The sequence below is a fragment of the Azolla caroliniana genome, unplaced genomic scaffold (assembly GCF_043228905.1).
Source record: "Azolla caroliniana isolate FFs.n. ecotype wild unplaced genomic scaffold, voAzoCaro1.0.p SCAF_12, whole genome shotgun sequence".
Lineage (NCBI taxonomy): Eukaryota > Viridiplantae > Streptophyta > Polypodiopsida > Salviniales > Salviniaceae > Azolla > Azolla caroliniana.
In genome coordinates, this window is record NW_028230447.1 from 6412584 (window position 1) to 6427162 (window position 14579).

At 37.7% G+C, this 14579-nt stretch overlaps 1 protein-coding gene across 1 annotated transcript; it reads left to right on the forward strand.

The window, feature by feature from the left end:
* The first annotated feature begins 6991 nt into the window (after positions 1-6991).
* Positions 6992-11554, forward strand: LOC147856969 (uncharacterized). Its single transcript, XM_087328469.1, has 4 exons — positions 6992-7125; positions 9827-10466; positions 10819-11095; positions 11212-11554. Exons 1-4 carry the CDS (start codon positions 7050-7052, stop codon positions 11257-11259), a joined length of 1041 nt encoding a protein of 346 aa, XP_087184595.1. The 5' UTR covers positions 6992-7049; the 3' UTR covers positions 11260-11554.
* Positions 11555-14579: the final 3025 nt, after the last annotated feature.

Genomic DNA, 14579 nt, shown 5'->3' on the forward strand with positions numbered 1-14579 from the left:
CCTTATGTCCGTCCGGCCGATCGATGATTGGCGTCATGAGAAACCGACTCCTACTGGACGAACCGCGAAAACACATCAATCTGTTCGGCTCCATCATGTCATGTTCGGTTCCATCAAATTGCGCCCCGACTGGGTGGGTAATTAGAGTTGCGATTCGAATCGCGCCCCCAACTAGGTGGGTAATTGGAGCTATGATTCGAATCCCGCCCCGACTGGGTGGGTAATTGGAGTCGTGATTCGAATCACGCCCCGATTGGGTGGGCAATTGGAGTTGTGATTCTAATCTTGCCCCGACTAGGTGCGTAACTAGAGTTGTGATTCGAATCATCGAGTTGAGGCCTTTTCATCCGCCTGTTAGAACACAAGCATGCATTGTCGCTAGGTGAAATGTGAGCGAGACCACCGGGGACCTGAACCAGAGAGTATGGGTTTGATGAAGAGTTGTCGAATATGTTATTCCTCTTAACTGTTGGTTGTACGTGGGTCTCGGCTTCTCTCAAAATGTTCAGTCGAGCCCCGTGCAAGTAGGTGTATACGTGTTTTACAAGTATAATTGAGTGTGTATGTGTATGTGTATGTGTGTGTATATATGTCTATATATCTCATGTATTGTATATCATCTTTCTCCCTTTTGTTACCTCTTAACAACATTTGAACTGGTACACCAAAACCATTCCCATGACAACGTGTTCTCCTTCTCCTTTTATAGGTTTCAAGAGTGCCCTTACCAAAATAGTTAGGTTTCTTTTTTGTTTCACATACTTCGTTCGACATCATCTCTTATCCCTTTTGTTGCCTCTAATGACGTTCAAATTGTACACCAAAACCATACCAATAGTTAGCTCTTAGTAATTAAACTATATTTTTGTTGGTTTAAAGTTATCCCTTATAAAGCCGTTTCAATTATGTCTTTGAATATAACCTTAGCCTATAATAAAACTCATTTTTTAGGTGCTTTTCTCTATTGTGCATGCCACATCTCGAGAAAGTTGTCCAATCAAGGACGCGAGATACTAGCGGGTAATGAGTTTGATCATTGATTGAGTTATGCTCGATGGATATTTTACTCCAACAACTTTTGTCAATCTGTGTGTTATCTATTATGGGATTCGTTGATGTAGGTCACTGGAGATGGTTATCAATGAAATTGGACAACTAAGGTATCTACGGTAACACACAAGTATAATTGTTACTAGAAGGGTGATCTATTACAAACGACTAAGGTATCTATGGTAACACACATGTATAATCATTACTAGAAAGGTGATTTATTACAAACTATATGTCGCAATATCGTTCATCAATGAAATTGGATGACTAAGGTATCTACAGTAACACACATGTATAATCGTTACTAGAAGGGTGATCTATTACAAACTATATGTTGCAATATCGTTCACACTATACAACATTGATCGCACACAAAACCTCACTACCTTGTTTAAAATACTCATTACCTATACTCAATCAATGGAGGGGAGCTCGGGCCCAATGACATTATGACATGCTAACCTTTAATGTGACTTAGGCACAGAAAACATTTTGTAGTACCACTTAAGGAGGTGAGCATGGAGCAGAGAATACATTGTAGGTTGCTATATGAATATAGTGTGTAATGTTCTACAACATCTCAAAGTATAATCTATGATGTTCTACAACCGTGTCACGGCTTCAAAATGGCCTATTCTCATGACTTGAACATCTACGAAACAACTTGTTGACATAAAGTGCTACACGAACACAAAGAGCTAGTTCTGATGATCAAGGAGTGGACCTTCCCATTCCTTTTGGGAACTATAAAATGGATCTCAACCAAGTTGTTCTCCTACTAGTAAAATGAAGATAAATTAGAGAAGCTTTCCAATGTCCTCCTTTACATTAGTGACATAATCTACGTTCATCAAATGGCAAGTTACTATAATGGCTTGACATTTACATTCAGTTGCACTTTGTTCATAGAAGTAGGGATCCAATGTTCATATCTGTTCATTTGACTAGGTGAAAATGATCTTATAAACACCTACCAAGTTGATGACCTCTTATCAAAATAACATTGATTAAGCGCTTTTGTTATGTGCACTAGTTTGGGATATCTATCACTCCCAAAGTTAACTTCTTCCATCTAAAACTTTTTCATGCACCAGGAGAGCAACATTTCATACCCCAACACCTATCAATATCTTTCTAGCTTGGCAAGTAGCGATATCTTTAATCAATGGGGGGGGTAAGTAATTGTTGTTGCTTTGATCAAAGCAACTAAATCCCATGACCATTGATAATTATTACCCAATTACCTAAAGAACATTCATCTCAAAAGGAGAGATTTGCATGGAGGTATGCCATCGAGTATAGTTGGATTTCAATGTCATCCAATTCATCGTAGCATGTTAATGCTCTCAATGTACAAGGGTATTGTAACATCATTGCCTCATGGACCCCACATGAAGGACAATACCACATTGGTCTTTTGATGTTCAAACAATATGTGGTTTCGTGCAATTGTTCTTGATATGCATTGTCCACAACCACGAGGGACCCATATGAAGGGGATACACATCATCATAATCCAAGTGTTTACTATTGTTGAGATGTGAAATGGGTAGCCTCTTGAATTAATTGTGAAGTTCTTGGTCAGTCCCATAAGTTGCATTTACCATATTTGGAGGCAAATGGGGAATATTATCCATGACTTAAAACATCACCACAACATATTTGCTCATTGATTATGTTAATATTCAATCTACCCTCTAAACCACATCAAGTACATTGAACTTGTTGATCTAGATGCACATGTTTTCTAGCATGTATAGACTTTAAGTATGTCTTCCAAGTGTATGGTGATGAAGTTCATGTTTGACTCCTTACCATTGTTGTCAATTGGTTAGAAGTGGCATTCATCATTGAAGTGGATGTGTTGCTAGATAGATATTCATGGTGGTGTGGAGAGCACTGACTTTGAAATATATGGAGCATAGTGCTCATAAGGAAGTTTGATGGTGGTGTGGGGATGCAATTCTCATTGGACATATTGGCAATGATGTTAGTGTTTTGCTAAAAAAAAATTGTCAAGATCATAGCAAATAACAATATTGAATTGAAAATGACAATAAGAAAAGGGAAATAATAGAACAATATGAGAACAATATCATATCAAAGAACAATAGGGAAGAGGGAAATAATAAATGAATGTTAATGCACAATATACAAGAGTACACCAAAGATTGGCATTGAAACATAATGGCGTATCAATACCAATATCACTTGCTTATATAGTATTTTGGGACACGTGTATGCATGTGGCCTCACATTTATACGTGATTGCTACTTGGTATTCATGCAAATATGTTATGTGGCAATCATGTGTTAGCTTGTCCGAGGTGGGCAATATCTCATAATATTAAACGTATAGTTTAAATTATCTATGCCCACAACATTTGGTGATGAATGATGACTCTAGTATTACATATATACTTTTGGTATTTGTGTCACTTTCGTGTGCCTCACCGAAATGTATCTATAAATTGGTGGGAGTTTTTACCTTCTCGTCGATGTTGTTGGCCTTGAGCTCGGACCCAAATATTCCCTCTTGGTGACAAACGGGGCGGGAACAATTGTCAAACACTCCCGAGCTACTAACTAACTTAGCTTAGGATTAGAACTTAATCTCTCTCTTTTTTCTCTCTTGCTTTACTCTCTCTTTCTATCTCTTATAATGATAGACAGGGCAAAACACAAAGAAAGTACTTTATCAATAACTTCTCTTCTTGATTATTCCTTAACCCTAATCTTTCTTAGCTCTAATAAGGATTAGGGACATAGAGGTGGAGCTTAATACGCTAATAGGGAGAGAACTCTCAAGAATGACGAATAACCCTAAAAGTCACAACAAGTGTCTTTTATAGTTTTTTTACAAAGTTTCTCTCTTTTGCACTAGAGTGCCCATTGGGCCATATTGGTCCTTATTTGGTTTGTTCTATCCCCCTATTTTCCTATGGTTGGTTGAGCTTGATGTCCTTTGTTGGTGTCGCGATCTTCACAACTATTGTACCAAGTGTTATGAGCATATAACAAAACTACAAACTCATAATAGAGATTTGAACCCATAACCTCTCCAAAAAGATGTGTAACCTCAACCATTAGTATAGATTTATATTTATGATTTCACACTTCATTATGATATATATGGAACCATTCCGGTCCAACACTAGTCTTCAACCTATTCTTGTAACCCTTGTTTTCATTGTCAATTTCCTCGTATTTCACTCTCATTTCTCTCTTATTTTCCTCTTCTCGGCTACAACCCTGACAATTTGAACTGGAATACTACCCTTCTTCATTGCCATCTTCATTCCTCTCTTGTTTTCATTTTAAACTTGTTCTTGGCTACAACCCTGACAATTTGAATTGGAATACTACCCTTCTTCATTGCCATCTTTTTTATCTTTTTATTTTTTGAAGAACCTCTCATCCTATCTTCTTGTAACCATGGAAATAGTAAGTAAACAAGAATAAATGCGCGTTGTAGTTTATCTTGAAGGCTTAACCACCAAGTTCATGGCCTTGGAGCAGGAGAATCAAACACTTCTCGAGGATTTACAACAAGTGAATGTTGAGAAAGCTCAACAACATGAGGAATTAACTCAAAGGGTTCACCAACTTGAAGTGGCATTAGTAAATTTGCGACAACAAGCATTGCAAGCACCAAATCCGCCAAAAGAACCCAATACATGTCTTCCATCGAAGTTTGATGGTACTTAGTCACAAGTTTGAGGATTTCTATACCAAGTATGTCTAGTAAATTACGAATGCATCTCACTTAATATCCAACCGATTCGGCACGAATAGGGTTGGTCAATACTTTATTGATTGGAACAATGCTAGCTTGGTTTGCGCCATTACTCAAGAAAAGGTGCCCCATTTTGGATAATTTTGATGAGTTTATTAAAAGAGTTTCAAGCTTGTTTTACAGAATCTGCGGATAGTGGGGAAACTACTATCAATTAGATTTGAAGGTTACGATAAGGAGATTGCCCAACCTCAGCCTATGTGGCAGATTTTAGCTTTCTTGCATGTGACATCCCTTGCGACGAAGAGGCATTGATGGATCAAGTTCGACAAGGACTTCATAATGATGTGACAACCATCTATTCGAGCGATGTTCTGAGCATCAACAATGGTCTTCACGTTGATCAGAGCAAACATATGACGACATTACCATCCTTTGGAACTTTGTAGGTCCCTACCCCTAACTCAATAGGTGGTCCTACTCCATACACGTTGTTGAGGACCTTAAACAAAAATTGAAAAGCAAAGACGTTGAGCAAATCGTCTATGTCTATATTGTGGTGGCCTAGGACATATATTGATAAATTGGTCCCTACCCCTAACTCAATAGGTGGTCCTACTCCATACACGTCGTTGAGGACCTTTAACAAAAACTAAAAAGCAAAGACATTGAGCAAACTGTTTATGTCTATATTGTGGTGGCCCAGGACATATATTGATAAATTGCCCTCATCGACCTAGACATTAAGTTAACCAAGTAAGTGCTAGTATTAAATCTGATCTTGATTCTCCTAATGCATCTAGCAATCCTAGTAGCCCTACACCTCCGCCAACTAGATTAGGTGTTAAATGAGTAAATCTAGCCAAAATAGGAGCCATTAGGTTGGATAACCCAGAATTTATAGAGTTAGTCCATAGATGGTTCCATTTCATTGAATCGATATAGTAGGGTTTTTGTGGCACAAGTTTTAACATAGTACCTCTAGATGTCATCGTCTCTTTGCCTTTGTTCTCTTAGATTCAAGAGCTAACTCTTGTTTCATGAACTAAGACTTTGCCTTGACACATAATATCTCTTAACTTTCTCTAGGGGTGGTCTTGCACCCTTTCATTTGCTTTTAAAGTTAATTAAGACTATTAGACATATAGTCATAAATGCATAGCAAATGTAGGTGCCAACAAGTAAGGAAAGCTATGGGTTCTAACAATCCAAAATATTAAGCTCGTATGATGTTATCAATATTAGGTGCCTCCTAGATGAACCATTACATCGAGAAAATTCCAAGTCGGAGAGAACTCACTCTAGTTGTGTGCATGTGTGTGGTGGGCTATTGTGAGGGGAGTACAAGGAGCCAATCTCATGCTACGACAAGCATATGTAAGTCACATGCTATGACAACCATACGTAATAGTAGTTGTAGTATGGCAATGTGAGGACATGGAAGTGAAAACGGATGGGGGATCAAGTGTCGATGTATAATACGCACGAGGAGGAGGAGGAGAGTCGAGAATTCGTAGAAGCGAATCGAGAGGATCATTGGGGAGAGGACACCCTTTTCTGACACAAGCAAAGCCAAACAAAGGCGAGGCCTAGACCAGGATCATTAGAAGCAAATAGGGAGGATAATTGGGGGGCAAGGGCACCCTTTCTCACACAGGCGTACCTAGACAAGGCCATGCTAGACCAGACTAGACCAGACCACATCAAACTAGACCAGATTAGGCCATGCTAGACCAGACTAGACCAGACCACATCAAACTAGACCAGATTAGGCCATGCTAGACCAGACTAGACCATACCACATCAAACTAGACAAGATTAAGCCATGCTAGACTAGACTAGACCACATTCGGCCAAACCAGACCAGACCACATTAGGCCAAACCAGACCAGACCGGACCACATTAGGCCAAACCAGACCAAACCAGATTGGACCATGCCAGACCAGACCAGACCAGAACAGACCAGAACAGACCAGTCCAGAACAGAAGAGACCAGACTAGAGTAGACTAGGGTAGAGAGAGAAGAGTTAAATTTGTTCCCAGATATTGTGTGTGTGAAAGAGAGCATTTCTCCACACACACACACACACGAGAGAGAGAGAGAGAGAGAGAGAGAGAGAGAGAGAGAGAGAGTATATAGATATATATCTCCCATCTCTTCTTTCATCTCTTCTTTCTCTCCTCTCCTTCTTCCCTCCCGTCTCTGTGTCTGTGTCTGTGTCTGTCTCTGTTCTCTTCTGTTCCAGAAGAAGACAGGATAGGATGGCTCCCGAGGATGAAGCTCCCCCTCTCGACCCCTTCTTGATGGAGGCTGTCAATTCTCGCAACAGGATCACAGGTAATCATGAATGCTTCCCCTCCCTCTGAGCTCCCCTGATTTCCCCCCCCCCCCCCCCCCCCTTTTTTTTCTTCTTTAGGTCAAACCCTAGAGTCCATTTCACATACACAACAACTCTTAGATTCTTGGGTTATAGTCAGCAGCAGGTTAAAAGAATCGTCAGATTCTAGGGTTAAGAGAGACTTTAAACCATCAAATTCTAAGGTTACAACGTAACTATCAGAATCTAGAATCTAGGGTTAAGAGAGTTATAACTGTCACACTCTAGGTTTCAGACATAACTTCGAGACTCCGGGATTCAGACATAACTTTCAGACTCTTGGGCTCAGATATAACTGTCAGAATCCAGGTTACAGGGTTAGGATGTGCAACTGTATCTGAATCTAGACATAAGAAACACTGGCAGTCTCCAGATTCTAGAGTTTAGGTATACCCTCAGATTCTAGGGTTGAAACACACTTTCATGTTGGGCATACTGTGAGATTCTAGTGTTAAGTAAGACATTACCGTGGGATTTGAGGGGTAATGAAATGCTGTCAGATAGAAGGGTTAAGAAATACTTTACTTGTGTATGGATGCAACTGCATTTACTCAGTTGATAGTCCGTCTTTATTCCATAACTTTTGTGCTCTATTCTTTATTCCTTCCTGTTATATTAGTGTGATTCTTGAACATGAAAGCCATCTCTGGTAATGACGGTGTATAATAAACTTCACCATGTGCCCTTGAGAGGAAAAAAAACAGAAAATGGAAAGCAAAGAGCGAAAAATGAACTGTTTTCTGTTATTTATGTTTTCCTAGCATGAAATCATCTTTTTCTTTCCAACATTTTGAGATGTTTCGCTTTGCAATCACAATTGTACGATAATGATCTATTCATGAATCTTGAAAAGTCCAGGAGTCTAAAACAAACCAAAAGCTAAGAAACTTTCATTTCAATCAGTTTGGCTATGATTTATTAATAAGTGTTTTTGTATTCGAAGTTTTTTGCTCTAAAACATTTCATGGTTGCGAGGTATTTGTAATATCAATCACAAAACTTAAAGATGGTTTCCAAACAATGTCAAATTTAAAGTAAAGTAAACTTGGACATTTTTTGAACAATATTTGACATCAATTATCTAAGTAACTAGGGGCAAATAAGGTGACTGGTTTTTTTTTACTCTCAGATTTGTTGTTTTGTGATATAACTCTGAGATAATTATCTCCTCATGTAACCACCATATACAAATGTAAACATGTTAGATTATGGGAAAAAAGCTAGGGAAATCATTAACAAGGCAAACCCGTGAAAAACCTGTGTTCCGGATCTTTGATGATGATAAACGAAGTGAATCATTTTGGATTGGTGCTTTCTTGAAGCATTTGACATAATTTTCTTTCTGACACAAGTATGAGATCATTGGGTTCTCATCTTGTACATCTTTGGTAACAAGAAAAGGATTTCTTGGGGATAGCGAAGCATATCATGTGTCCTTGATGTTGAGATACAGAAGAGTATTATTGTTATGATGTGAGATGTTAAGGGTCGGGCATAGTTATAGAATACTTAACATTCAATACATGTATAATATGTATGCTAAGCATTCTACCTTTTTTCTTTATATACTTAGAATACGTATTTTACAGATAAAATACATAACATACCTTAAATATGTAGAATACGTTTAAAATACATGAAATACTTCTTAAAATTTTAAGGTTTTCTCAACAAAATAAAATTTTAATTTCTTTAACTTTTTGGAAGTATTAAATACTTATTAATTACGTAGAATTCATGACATATTTTTAAATGACAGTTTAAAACATAGAATACATGTAGAATACTTCAGTGAAACGTATTCTTAACACAAAATAGGCATTTGTTAACAATTATGGGCTCAAGTTAGTGGGAATGCTTACAGGCAAAGCCATCACAAGGTGTGAGACATGCTAGTATTTTTTGCCTATGTCCACTAGTATAAGTGCACATGATGATGAGGTTCCGAGGGGGATTAATGATGGGTAAGGGTTTAAGGTCTAGGGCATGGAATAGACTTCTGTGAAGTGGGGGACATGCCTTACTCACACACTAGGTGAGAGTCTTTTTCAAAGTGGTGGACAACCGTCACCCATGCTCTAGGTGAGTCATCTATGGAGAGGCCTTAGCCACCTCTAGCTAGCCATTGGTTGGATGAAGTAACCGTCCTGTGTCCAATAGATTTTAAGAATTATGCTCTCTTCGCCCTGTGTTTCTTTTGGCTGCATGTTGCATCCTCAATATTTCCTGCTGTGTTGTTTCATGAAACTTTTTCATATAATTCTTTGCAAATTGTGTCATAAGTCCAAGAGATCTTTACCTTCTTAGATAACACCCTTTTTGTTAGTTTCAAAGAAGTATGCTCTCTTTGCTCTGTGTTTTCTTTTGGCTACCTATTGCATCCTCGATATTTCCTGATGTGTTGTTTTCTGAAGCTTTTTCATATAATTGTTTGCAAATTGTGTCATAATTCGAAGAGATTGTTACCTTCGTATATAACATCATTTGTGCTAATTTCAAAGAATTATGTTCTCTTCGCTTTGTGTTTCTTTTGGCTACCTGTTGCACCCTTGATACTTTCGTGCCATGTTGATTCCTGAAGCTTTTTCATATAATTTCTTGCAAATTGTGTCATAAGTGCAACATATTATAACCTTCTTATATAACTCCCTTTGTGGCCAGTATTGCGGCTTGAACGAGAAATTGAAAGGTTTGTGAGGAACCCTAATCAACAGGATCTCTTGCTGAAGCCCATGACTTCTTCGTATGAGCGCTTGGCTGCCCATCGGGTAGCACAACACTATGGTCTTCAATCCATGGTTGTAAATTCTCTCCCACCAAGCACTTCAAGGATTCTCCTTGTGAAGACATCATCAGAATGCAAGCTTCCTAGCGTCAGATTGATGGATATCCCATTGGAGAATGCATCCCCGGAGAAGTCTGGACTGGGAGAGAAGTTTGCTATCAAGAAGAGGGAAAGCAGTGCAACTGATGCCAATAGTCTTCGGAATTCTGGTGATCAAGGAAGGTCCCAAATGAAAAGCATGGAAGAAAGAGAAGAAGAATATGATAAAGCTAGAGCTAGGATCTTTAGCCCTAATAGAGACAGGTCAAATCTGATGGACGAGAGTAATAGAATATTGGATGCAATTTCTCCAAAGAGGGCAGAAGAGAATCTTGCAGAATATTCTTCAGATGCACGAGCCTTCAATGTAAGATCTGGGGAGGAGAGGAGCCCATTGATCAATTCGAGCAGGGTAGCAATATTCCGTGATAGAGAGAAAGACATGAAGGATCCTGACTATGACCGCAACTACAAAAGGTACGTGGAATGCTTGAAAAGCAATCAAACAATGTAGCTATTTTTCTTTACAGATGTTGATATGGTCATTACGCGTAATTGCACGTTTGATTAACCTGAAGTCTATGTCCATATAATATACGAAGACAAATGGTCATCCGCTAAGATAATTGCTTTCCTCTTACCTGATTGACTCTATTACATATATGATTGTGAGTCATAATTTCACCATTTATTAATGGAGTTTAAAGGAAGCCAAAGATAGGCCATTGGATATAATCTGGACATAGAGACGTAGGGACTCCATTTATTTACTTTAGAAACATGTATGATTGTAATAGATGTCGCCTCACAAACTCTTTTATGTGTAAAGGTATTCACAACCACTTTGGATGCAAACTGGCATTCCTGGAACGATGCAAACTATGCATACTATAGTAGGAAATCATAGCGAGGATTATATGCGAGTAAATGGATCATGGGTACCTCATACACAATTCCAAGGTCCATGGATGGGACAAAACAACCAAAACATATTCCATGGGAGCTTTATCCAAAACCAGTTAGATGTGTATTTACAAAGGCCAAATTTTACTGGCAATCGTGCACAATATGGTCACATGAATGACGCCTTCCAGTATTCTTTCCAGGTTTGAAAACTCTATATGTTTTAACCGACTGTCTTTTGTGGTACCCTTTGTGTTTCAAAACTTTTTTATATTTAAGTATGAGATCTAAGCGTGCTTTTTTGTTGCTATTTATATAGCCTCCTGGCTTGCAGCAAATGCCAAGGATGAGTGCAATGGGGCGATAACTATGTTCTTTTTTATCGAGTGAAACTTGCCAGTCTCGATGCAGGTGAGTTCTGCAAAGAGCACATTTCTGCTCTGTACCATTGTTAGAAGAAAACAAAGAGTTGGCAAGAGTGTTGCTTGACCCTCCCTACCATTTATTATTTAATGGCTGAAGTTTTGACATGGAACTGATTCTCGACTACTAACAATGTATGGGATTTTAAATTGAGTCGCTGAATTCTTTTGTTGGACACTCTTACATTTCCACCGTCTTTTTTAACCTTTAGAAATGCAGTTTCCTTATTTTTATGGGGCTATACCCTTTCAGAAAAGTTATAATGGCTCTATTACTAAGTATAACAGAACCAATCTAAACCTATGATGCATTCATGTTAAAGTTAGCATGTTGAGTCCACAACAAGATTTAAAGTCGTAATTAGAAACACAAGGAGGAAATTAACCAAGACAGTTTTATTGATAGGATGTGTATGCCCTAACGAGTACCCTCACACGCTTAAAGAGTATCCATATACCTTTGATGAGTTACTTATGAATGTGCTTTTAGTTGAGACTCAAGCTTTTCTCTTCCGTTTTATGTGGGGTTAGCAGCATGCTATACGTACCCTACCACTTTGGATGAGCATGGCAACTTAGTGTGTTGTACCTATTATATCACATCAGATGAGTGTGGCAACTTACATGATGTATGAAGGCAATGCTTTCAGATTAGGCTTTAACATATGGAATGTCGTATATACGCGCACATGTAGAGATACACATTTTAATGCACGTAAATATACATGTGGACAATCCTGTTGGAGGATGTACAAAAAATGAGTGAATGATACAAAAGATCTTGTCGGTAAATTGTTCATGACATTCCTGACATGGTGAGAAATGTTGCTTTAACTAGATTTGAGGATTTAAAAACATTTTATTTGTGTGAAGGGTAACAAGAATATGTGTCTTATTAGGAGTTCATGCTAGCAAACTCTTCTGTTCTCATGTATTGCAATGGGGCATCATGATTCTGGATACACACATTCACATAACCATCATCAACACTCACTCACACTATGTGATTAATAAGAAATGGGAAATGAACAGATGATTAAGTAATTGAACTTTAGCAATGGAATGGAGAGATACAAAGGGGAGAGTAGAACATGGTTTTCTTTTCTCTGATGACCAAGGTTGCGTTGTGGATTGTGATTAAGTGCTCTATATAATAACTAAAGAACCAACTCCCTCTCAAACCCCTTAATGAACGTTTTTATAGGAGGGAGAGGTTGCAATTGCTCATAAAACCACTTATTTTCTCACTCACATGGCCCTGAACCTTCCACTCAAATCACAGCTTGCTTTTAGTAATTGATATGTATCTCAAAACTAAATCTCAAATTTCGAAAATGCTCTTTTTAATGTCACATTCTTTGACCATACTCAAATTACCTATTAGTTTTTGTGATTTACAATATGTCCTATTTATTTTGAACTACATGTCCTTCCATTAGACAACCAACATGGTGCATTACTCACCTTAGGTGACACCAATAGGTTTTTGTGAGATACTATGAATAAACAAGCTTATTAGCTTGGGGAATCGCTAATTATTTTGAGAACTATAGATTCTCATGATTACAACTTCATAAAAATTCTAAAACGCAAGCTTTTTAGGTTGCTTTTATGATTGAATCACTAACATTGAAAACTAGTTGTACATCATATCATCCAATGTCTTAATGATTCCAACCTTGATCAAATGAATAGTCTCAGTTGAAAATGTTGCACAAATACTTCCATTTATGATAAAGATGGAATTGGGTTGTTTGAGTTGCTTATCTCTAGTTTCTGATCTTTATAAAGCCAAAACATTACCAACTCTAATTAGGAGGAAGACAATAAGGAAGGTAAATCTTAAAGTAAATTATAGTCCAAGTAAACAATGTAATTCTTAAGCTAAAATATAGTTGTGAAGGAAACAATATAATTCTTAAGGTAAACTATAAGTCAAAGTAAACCAGGCAATTCTTAAGGTAAAGTATGAGATAGAGCAATCAAATTAAACCATGAGTCAAAATGAGCAAGGTAACTCTTACATCACTTGGAAAATGAAATATGATCACTCTTTTTAGTCAAAGTAGCCATGGTAGTTTTTCAATGTAAACTATGAGTAAAAGTGAGGAAGGTACTTTGACATCTCTTGGAAACATCAAACATTTTCCCACCAACTTCTTGAACATGTTTGATGTTTCCATTACCCCTCATGCCCTAGTCAATGGATAAGGAATTCTAGTTCCAACCAATAGTTCAATGCACAATTTGTCTCAATGTCAGCCATTCCTCAATTGATTGCAAACTCTTGCAATATTGATATGCCACATGAGGAACTAGACAATCAAGTGATGTTAGTACAATCTCCTAGCCACATACATACGCCACCTATGTTGATTCTTGACAATTGAATGGATATGTATTCAATTGCTAGCAAGCTCACTCAAGTAGCAAGGTAGGCAAACACTAAGTATAAGAAAACCTATTGGAAAGTTAGGCTAGTAGTAGTATTAGTCCTTGAGGATACTCGGGATCAATTCAAAAGTTGAAAAGTGGAACCAATTCTTGGAAACTCAATGGATATGCATTCAATTGCTAACAAGCTCACTCAAGTAGCAAGGTAGGCAAACACTAAGTATAAGAAAACCAATTGGAAAGTTAGGCTAGTAGTAGTATTATCCTTGAGGATACTTGGACCAGTTCAAAAGTCGAAAAGTGGAACCAATTCTTGGAAACTCTTAGCGTATATATAATGGGCTTATAATTATAGGATGCCCATGAGATGATGCCATCCGTATCCATTTAAGGATGTGAACATGGTGGAGGTGCCCATCTCAATAAATAGTTGGTGATCAAGATATGGTTTCCTTAATCATGTACACATAAGGAGAGGGAGACTGATGTATATAGAATCTCTTCGTAGATTTCTACATTAAGAAATAAAAATACAAGATGGATAAATTTGAAGCTTATTATGCACCAAGACCAATTAACTTTGCTTAGAGATAAAGATTTACATGGAGGGTAAAGTAAATAAAGTCAATGTGTGGTTCATGTTTAAATGGCAATGTATCTCCATTGAAGGTAAATATTAACACTTTCCATTTCCATGGTTAATCATTAGTCTATCTAGTGAATGGGTCCAATCCTATAGATCACAAACAATCTACGGATGTTAAAAAGACATCCTTAGAAGTTGATTTCTGTTGCTAGTAGATACATTAATTTGTGTGTGTGTGTGTGTGTGTGTGTGTGTGTGTGTGTCTCTCTCTCTCTCTCTCTCTCT